The sequence below is a fragment of the Micromesistius poutassou genome, assembly GCF_964030765.1.
Source record: "Micromesistius poutassou genome assembly, chromosome: 20".
In the NCBI taxonomy this organism is placed as follows: Eukaryota; Metazoa; Chordata; class Actinopteri; order Gadiformes; family Gadidae; genus Micromesistius; species Micromesistius poutassou.
Genome location: NC_140290.1, coordinates 12995648 through 13005609, shown reverse-complemented (window position 1 = coordinate 13005609; position 9962 = coordinate 12995648). Strand labels below are relative to the sequence as shown.

Sequence of the window (9962 nt, the reverse complement as noted above, 5' to 3'; positions counted from 1 at the left end):
AAAACAAACCAACAGATTACCATGAGTACTGATTGTTTATTTACATTTAAATACAATGTTGAAATGACAAAAAAACAGATTCATCATAAAAATTAAGTTTGTACATATTCTAAAATCATATTTCTTATAATGAACTTGTCCACAATGGAATCTGAACACTTTTGGGTTATAAACAATTAAAAAAAACTATCAGTAGGGTTCACCATGCCTACATATCCATTTGTCCTTGATATATTACAATTTCATAGTATTTATCTGCTCAGTTTCCACTAATTGGCACCAATTTGATAATCTATGTGCTATTTTAATTAATGGAGATCAGCCAACTTGGACGGGCTTGGTTCTACAGAATATTTGCTTTTTTCAGTATTAAACTATGTTCTATATTTGTGAGGGGAACATGTCTAATAAGTTCAAGGCAACCCTGGACCTTCCCTTCAAAAACCTTCAATCTTTCTGAATAACTTCACATCTTTGGCCTGAGACAAAATATGTGGGTTGTCATGGAAATTAGTCAAATGGAACGAGGAGGGGAGTACATAGACGTTATCATCTCAGCTTAATGAACCAGTATAGGACAAAGAAAACAAAACAGCAAAAAAGCAACATATAGCATAGCAGTTTTGTCTGACTGCCTCTGGAGAGTTGCTTCACTCTTCCAATGGTGGCGCCAAGCAAGCCACCCGTCGAATCAAAGTCTGTATCCTACATTGGGAGGTACACACAGTAAGACATTGTAAGTATTGTCCAGATATCATACATGCATTTACACTTCCAACACTTTGCATACAAATAGCAATATTAAATTAATATTGTTTAAATGAGCTCTTATTTGATAACATAGAAAGGCATAGAACATGTTTGACTTATCTTAATATCAAATGATATAAAAAATAAAAATAAAAAGCACGCGTAGCCAATGTGGGGATATTTTACTACACGACAACATCACACACTCACCATATCATCCAACATTTTGTTCTGGTACTTCACTTCGGTCCCGATGTCGATGGTCAGCTGTGAAGCGACAGATCATGGCGTGATTGATGCGTCAATGATCTCAGGCTGTTTGCTTCCTGAGCCTCCAGTATGCTAACCGACCGAACCTACAACTACTTACACTCTTCAAGGCGGTGACTTTCGCTCGAAGACCCTCTTGTAAATGTTCATTTTCTTCTTCATATACACTGTAACCACTTGCGACATAGTTGCCGGGTTGCCCTTCGCCTATAAATGACAAGTCAACTATTATAACAACACAACACAAGCTAGCATAAACATTAACAGTAAGGCAACAATGATGCTAACGTTCAGCTTCAAAACGAGATGAAAACCACATTGTTTTATCTTACCTAAACCTGCGCGCCTCATTTTGACTCCTTGATCACAAACGATATCTTACGGTATAACTATTTCCGACAAAATACTTCGTTTAGTTTAATCAGATGTGACCAACGCGAACAACCTGTGATAGCCTGACAACGCCACGACATCATACGGTGGCCTGTAAGGAAACGCCCACTTATGCCAACTCAGCTGTAAAAGGAAAATGAAAGTTGGAGAGGTTATGAGTAAAATAACCAATATAAAAACCAGCTCATCACAGAAAGTCATGCTAAAATATAAAAAAAAAACTTTGTCAAACACTTAATAGCAAGCACAACAAAAGAATTAGCTCACCTCCATAATGTTGTAGTTACAGTATAACATGTTTTGAAATGTTAATCAAAGAATAATCATAAGAAAGTTGATCTAGTTCCCCCAATCAACCCCAAACGGCCTTGACTTGACTCACTGTTATTATTTCCCTTTGTATGTATCAAACTACAGGCTCAAAACTATGGGGTCAGTACAGTCTCATTAATAATGAATGCACAGAGAAGGATTCAATGTATTTTGTGATTTATATATAAATGACTCTTCTCACAAATGCATTTCAATGCACACACAAATGGATATTGATATGTATAAATGTAAAATAAATCCATAAACAAAAATAAGTGTCACAAACACATTTCTGATCCTCATACAAATGTGATTAGCTGAAATGGCTGAAAACGAGGGAGGCATCTCATAGTAATTGGCTACAGAGAGTTCCTTGTTGAAAAAAATGCATTTGTGAATCCAGCCACGTCAGGAGAGTCTCGAAAAACCACATATATACTGTAAATACAGGTTCACACACAAATGTAAACAAGTTCACAAATGAAAAGCGTCTTGTAAATTCAAGTTTAACAGTTTGTATATAAATGTAATAACATCCAAATACTTTTTTGATGAAAATTGCAAAAATAAAATTTATTCATATATTTATGGATTTATATTACATTTATTTAAAATAAGACACATTTGTGTGTGGATCAGAAATGTGCTTGTGAAACTTATTTTTGTTTATGGATTTATTTTACATTTAAACATATACCGATATCCATTTGTGTGTGCATTGAAATGTATTTGTGAGAAAAGAGTCATTTATGTATAAATCACAAAATACATTTGTGAATCCTTCTCTGTGCATTTATTATTAATGAACCTGTACTGACCCCATACAAAACCTCCCCTACTTTACAATCAGCATCAGGCCCTTTAAACGTGCATTCTGCTAGGAGTGTTCGTACACAGCTTTGGGAGGAATACCTAGCACCACAGTCATAGTCCACAATAAATTGAAATGACAAATGAATGTTAATACAGACAGGTGCAGGCTGCAAGCTGCATTCATTTTAATTCATATTCACATAAATTAGTTACATTAATTGACAAGTATGCCAAACAGAAGCACATATATGCACCAATTATAGGTTCAAAAGAAGACAAATAAGCTTCATAATAGCTCTCAAAAAAACAAAACAAAAAAATGGATCTTGAAAGAGAGATACTTTTATTTTTGATGAGCTGAAAATGCTTCACTAAAATGTTTTACAGAATGTGTGGTACATCAAAGGAAGACAAACATCCAAGGCAGGTTTAACAATGGCCACAGTGAATGTATTATCTGTGATGTATATGATCGCTAAGGGATTTCCAATAGTTCCCTAATCCTCGAGATGCTGCCTTCCATTGATTACCTTTTCTGGTGCCTCCATAAATCTTTTTTTTCCCGCACCTATAGTTTGGTGCCAATACCACTGGCAGACAGCAAATCTGATTGAAAAGATTAGAATGTCTTTCCATGACGTCAATTCTTAGCAATCCAATAGCTCAGAAATAAATACATCTGACCCCTCTAGCTGGAGATAATGTGTTGCCATACAAACACACACACACCCACCTTCTTAGTGTGTTCCTCTGAGGCCTTGTATAGAGCCATGGTGTGGGAAGTGGCTATCTGTTTAGCGGCCCTGTGCCTCCATGACATCTCTGGGGATCTGAAAGAAGACAGATTGATCCTTTAGATGCGCGTCGAAGACGCTTTGGACATCACCTCACTGAACAGGTTATATATATTTATTTTTAAATTGAAAAAATATATATCTTTAAATGAGGAGCAGAATGTGAACCATGTGATTTACCATGAGCAAATGTTACTGACTTCTAGGGTCATTTTGTAGGTACAAACTTCAAAGGATCAAAGACACGTGAACGAAAAAGGGTTTCTCAGCGTCTAACTTGGAGCCTAGTTAATTGAAAATACAAATCTTGTTTACAGTTGGGATTCAAATGCAAACTAGATAACAAAGATAACGGAAGGGAAGGGAGCTACCTGTAGGTGCAAGGAGAATGTATACAAAGCATGATAAATCAAGTAAATCTATATTTATAATATGCGATAATTACACAAAAACAACAGTTTACGATTTAGGCTTGACTTGTTTGCTTGTGCATATATTTGATTGAATTTCTTATTGTTTTCCACGAATGACCCAGTTTTCTCTTAAAATAATGAAGTGCAGATGAGGTCATGTCGTTAGCTGATTGGTTAATAGCTGGTACATGCTGTGCTGATTTAGGGAAGCGATTGGCAGCAGCTGGCATGTTATTATATTATCATGCAATCTCATTAGGAGAGACAACAGCTATCAGGAACAGCTGATGCATACTTATGTGAATTTGTGCACCATTCCCCAACGATCTCTCACACACACACACACACACACACACACACACACACACACACACACACACACACACACACACACACACACACACACACACACACACACACAGTAGTATGTGTATAATACTGCTATTATTATATATGTATAATGATACTTCATTGTGCTGCCAATCACTCCGTGCCTTTGTTTATTTGACTGTATGGTTGTGATTTGTGCACACTGATCTCACAACATGTTCTCTGTGAACTACTTGTGCTGGTCTCAGTGATGAAAACATTCAGGGCTATAATACATGTCCTGAATGCCGGCGAGTATTGATCCATGGGATGCATTTGTGGTGAGTATATTAAAGGATGGAAGAACATAAGGATAATATGTGAATAGCATTCTAGCCAAGGGTCAAAGACAAGCCCGAACCAGGCCGCTATGCTGATACACACTGTGTGTGGGAAGACCAAACATTACGATCCGAGTTTCAATCGCATTATAATGAAGGATAAATAGTGAACTCCCACCAGTTCTTTCCAAGAGACTAATTGGTCAAGGTTTGCAATTGTTGTTGTTGTCTGCACTCATAGAAACTTGCAGAACCAAAGGTGGATATGCACAAATAGGTGCACAATCTCACCATGGCAACCAACGCAGAAAGTACTACTGAGTAACGGATAGATTTCGACCAAAGAGAGGCACCTTCTTACAATGTGGGCAATGTCCACAGAAGCACCTGTCCATGCATTCATCCGGGACTTCAGAAGACTTATTTCTTGAAAGATAGAGGCATGGCCGTTGATGCGTCAAAAGGAATCAAAACGCTGTGCTCAGAGTGCAGAACTGGAAGATATTCGATTTGTCTCACGGCCATGTTTCTCTCACTCTCTCTCCTTCTCTGTGCCAGGTCAGTCGCCTTCCCTCCCTGTGCCTCTTTATCAAAGTGTCCCCATCTCTGGCTTAAATGCATTGCTTACTTTCGCTCTCTTGGCCACTAAAGCAGAAGCTAATACCACCATGCATTCATCTCTAAAGAAACTCTGATAGGTTCACGAGAGGTTCATAGTTTGGGTCCGCATGAAACACCTTTGGCCATCTTTCCTCAGATACCAACTCTGCACCTGAGTAAAAGAACTAAACAAAAAATAAAACAGTAATTTGCATCCCATCGGGGGTTGCGAGCAAGGCTGGAACAACTCTAAGGAATTCTTCAAACCGCAGTTCAAAGCAACGTTAAGCGTAATATTCAACCGCTAAAAATAGCATTGGAACAGAACAACTTCCTCTCTTCCCTGTCTCCCCTGGCGTTTGTTTGAGTCCCGTATGACTTACTCCCCTCACGTTTCCCCAGAGCAATCAGGGTAATGGAGATGAGCAGGATATCAATACAGCCAGAACAGCGGGTACACAATGGACATAGTGAACTAATGATGGGCACACATACAGGTCTAACTGGGTCTATATCTCTTCGATCCCCACTCACCAGAGGTTTAGGTATACTGTAGTCTTAGACGGTAATTAAGTGCAACCACTGTAGCCTACACAGTGATGTTGATAATCCACAAGTCCAAATGTGGATGGTTAAAATTCAGTTTTGTAGGAGATAATAATTTTGCTGGGCAAAATAAACAATTTTTGGGGTGCTTAAAGACATGTTGTTTTAATGTTGTGGTTATCTGCATGAATTCATGTCAGTGTTAATGTCTGTATATTAAATAATTTTCATGAAAGACATGCCCAGGGGAAGTGTGTGTGTGTGTGTGTGTGTGTGTGTGTGTGTGTGTGTGTGTGTGTGTGTGTGTGTGTGTGTGTGTGTGTGTGTGTGTGTGTGTGTGTGTGTGTGTGTGTGCATTGAAGTGTCTGCGTTGGAGTGTGGCAGACCGAAAAAGTATGTTTTTCATGGCTCAAGAATTCAAAGCCCCTGTAATAACAAACTTTCAAATAAACACAGATGAAATCTATTTTTTGTGTTGAAGTTTAGAAATGTTATAATTCACAACACACTGGACCGTTATGACTAGCGTAATAATTGGCTGCAAAAAACAGGCAAACGAACTACTAAGGCAAACTAACACTAACAAAGTCACATCAAGCAGACACGCTACATTTTGACAGTGTAACAAATCTAACCTGAACATATCTCTGTTTCGGTTTAAAGGTCTCTACCCTTTGCAGACAAACAGACAAATGATCCACTAATTAGGGCTGCACAAAGTGATGTCAATGATAATTACTGTTTCCGCGGTCATGATAGCCTCGGTGCACAGCATCACAGTTAAACAACATGAATATTAAAACAACGAATCGCTAATTAGATCCCTCCCTGTACGCTCAACTTGAAGCACGAATATTCACGGTCCGATGAGATCGGGGAACGAGCTAAACACCGGAGGGGATCCTAACTTCTTATTTTTTCATCTTTCTCTTTGATCATACTAGTTCATTTCTTAAGTGTCTTTTAATTGCTGTGGTAAACTTTGGTCATTATGAGAAGCACTTTAATAAAAGCTAGTTCTTGCCTGAGTTTTTATATAAGTATCTTCCCTTGCAGATATTGGGCCGTTTGTACGCTCTCTGCATCCAGAGTGTACCCCATTGGAATTGCGATTTGTTATGTGCTGACCTTCAGTACATAGTAGTGGTTGTCGTCCGCAGCTCCCCTCCCATCAAACCACACTCCTTCACCCCCACAAGAAAAAAACAAAGCATCATTTGTTTAGTAGGACTGAATAATTGTGTTATGGTAATGAGCAAAGGGAGAGAGTGGTGCTGAATACAAATCATGATTTGGTTTGTTTAATATGGTTAATGTAAGGTATAATTTAATGTTCAGGGTGTATCAAGAGAAAGTAAAAGTGCGTCAGCGAGAGAGTGAACCCACCTTGAGGCCACCAGGGAAAATGGCAGATGTTCCTCCGATAATGAAAAGCATGTGGTAAAGAATTATGATCTGCAGCATTTACAAGCTGTGATACCCGGCAACGAGAGCTGTGATAAGGAGTGAAATCAAATCTACATATCGTTCATAGGGGAAGATGAGTAGTTCTCAGCCTTTTCCCGGAGCTTTTGTGGCACATGTTTGTTGCCTAATTGACCAAGTGATGGTTTTAACCTTTTAATCAGTATATAATGAGTCAATAAAAACCTCACTTCACAACAAGACTTTTCTCTGTGAAATCTTGTTGCATGTGACCAGTAGCTGTACCATGGATGTATAATAACAGCCAAAGGAAGCTCTGTTTCAATCAATTGATTGAACATTATTCTTTGTGTGCAATGACATATAACAAACAATATATTACTTATCATTATGATTATTATCAGAATAATCATGAGCTAGTTATTGTGATCATTTATGAAGGACTAGGATATTTTTGTACTTCATATTCCACTATGTTGGTGCAGTGCGGGATTGATATCATTTGTTTACTGAGGTTCTTGAAGTCAGTGAGTCACAAGGTGACTGAGTTCCACATCCTTACGGTAACCATGGCATTGTCATGTTCTTGAATAGAACGTGTGTGGGAGGTTAAGTTCAATCCAACTCTGCCATTATCAGCATCTTGCTCACTGGCCTACTTTCCCGCTTTTCAAAGCACCATTTATCAGCGTAAACTGTAATCTGATTATGAAACCGAGTAGGTATTAGAGCAGGGGTATGTTCTAAAAATACATTCAAAGATGTTCCTTTTTTAGATTTTGATTCAAATCTCACGTGCTGCTGCAGCTAGCTACACATTTGCACACATTTGCAACTCTTTGTGAGTCCCTGACGTAAAGAAAAACACAACAAATTAAACTATATTCCTGGCATATCGACAATTAAAAGTTTTTACAGTTATAGTTATAGTCTTTTTTGGGGGGGGGGCGCCACTTTCCTCTTGAAATAAACGTTCATTTGTGTTTTCAAAGTTCAAATCGTGGCATCTAGACTCGATGGCAGGGCTTGAAAGTAGCTCAGCCACCACACACCACTACCCCCTCCCCCTGGCTCCCTCGAACAACTGAGAGAAAGCTTACTTAGGGAGGTTACTTAGAGAGGGCTCACAGAGAAAAAAAAAATACTTTTCTAGACTGTGTGCGGATTGAGATAAAAGCCTTTGAGGTGGATATAGTCTACCTATTAGCATATGTCTGATAAATCCCATTGTATGCCTTGCAGAGATATCCCACGTCAACCTCGTGTCTCGTAAAGCCTCTCTATCAGATATCTTAAAGGGGTACATTTCATTGAAGTGTTACCTTTTTTGAGCAGAAAAAAAAAAACACCACCATCACCACACTAAGGCTTTATTGAACCCGAGTAGACCTAATTAGTGGCGCATCTTTGTTTTTGCAGATTCTAATTTCTTACTTTGCGTCATATGTAAATCGTGGCCCCCTGATATCCTGTCTGCGCTAAGAGGGTGAGTCATCATCACAACAAAGGCGAGCCGCAAGCTCCACAGGAGATAAACAATAACGCCTTGGTTTTTTTTTAAGGTGCTTGTTTTGTTATTTTGTCAGTCTTCTTCAAGCAAAAACACATAGCTCCATCCTTTGAATAAGAATATGTAAATTGTATTGGTTGGCTTTATCTGTATTTCAGCTTTAATTCTCTCCGTCTCTCTGGCTCAGATTAGGACGGTCCAAAGCATTTTTCATCCCCATTTTTCCCCTAATTACTTATTTTTGTTTTTGTCAGCAAGTAATGATTGCTATCGTTTATTTTTCAAATTCTTCACTGACAACAGAGGTCTGGTAAGGACGTTGAATGAGTCTCAAGTAATGAGAAATATTTTGTAGCATACCATTTTACAAATAAATTAACTTTTGTAAGTCTGATCAAATAAATATGAAATACAAAAACAAAGTAGCAGGATAGGCAATGGGGAAATGTCAGGGTTGGCAATTAACAGCGATGGGGGGCTAGTCTTCGGTTATAGTGCATACTATGGAATGCACAAAGTAAACTACTCTTAGCTGAAAGACAGACAATACGTAACGATAGTTGCTGCTTTGTTAAGGTGCCATGACATGCCACCAGGTGTGGTGTGATTAGCCGTTACAAGCCGTTTTGGAAATCTGCCCCTTATGACATCATAAGGGGCAGAAAGTGGGCGTGTCCACCTAGATGTGTGCTGGATAGATCAGTCTATCAGCCTACCCAGTGGACTGTAGCAAACGTTGTTCATTTATCCGTCACACATCTAGGTGGACACGCACACCTGTGATGTCTTAAGGGGCTGATTTGCAAAACGGCTTGTAACGGCTAATCACACCACACCTGGTGGCATGTCATAGCGCCTTTAAGAATGGACGAGAGAACTAGAGAAGTCACTCTGGATGCCCAGTCCGACAGTAATATCTAGTCATACTAATGCAGACTATCTGTATTCCAGATAGTCTGTCTTACGGAAGACCTGCAAGTAATGCCAGTGGTCCATAGGGATGGACCCATACATACACAGCAACTCACACAAATCCTGTTTACCAATATACGCAGTCCCCAACCACGCACAACCAGGCTTACACACAGAGATGATTGCAGTCTTCCGTCCATTATAACCCCAAATCCCATTGAACGCACACACAGGGAAGGCCTTCATATTGAAAGACATCCATTAAAAGGAAACAACAGGAAAAAAGTGTTAAAACCACATCAAGCCAGGGACCCTGGGAGGGGTAATGAGGTACCTTAAATACAGCATGTATGGTGGGGTATTATAGAAAGCTGCATTAACACCCTGTTTGTTCCTGCACGCTATCAGCTCAACCAGAGGAGGCGAGACCGAACCCGAGCTGGGGATTTAAAGCCCTACCCAGAGACTAGCTGTGCTTCTTTCGCCGTGGGTAAATACGTACATAGAAAGTCCAAAAAGCATCAGATAAATATAAGGCCGTGGAGCACATAGAAATAATAGAAAACATGAATGG

At 39.1% G+C, this 9962-nt stretch overlaps 1 protein-coding gene across 1 annotated transcript; it reads right to left on the bottom strand.

Annotated features, from left to right (window-relative positions):
* Positions 1–16: 16 nt before the first annotated feature.
* bet1 (Bet1 golgi vesicular membrane trafficking protein) lies at positions 17–1491 on the bottom strand. Its single transcript, XM_084484898.1, has 4 exons — positions 1353–1491; positions 1121–1227; positions 961–1017; positions 17–705 (listed from the first exon to the last, which is right to left on the bottom strand). Exons 1-4 carry the CDS (start codon positions 1369–1371, stop codon positions 550–552), a joined length of 339 nt encoding a protein of 112 aa, XP_084341024.1. The 5' UTR covers positions 1372–1491; the 3' UTR covers positions 17–549.
* Positions 1492–9962: the final 8471 nt, after the last annotated feature.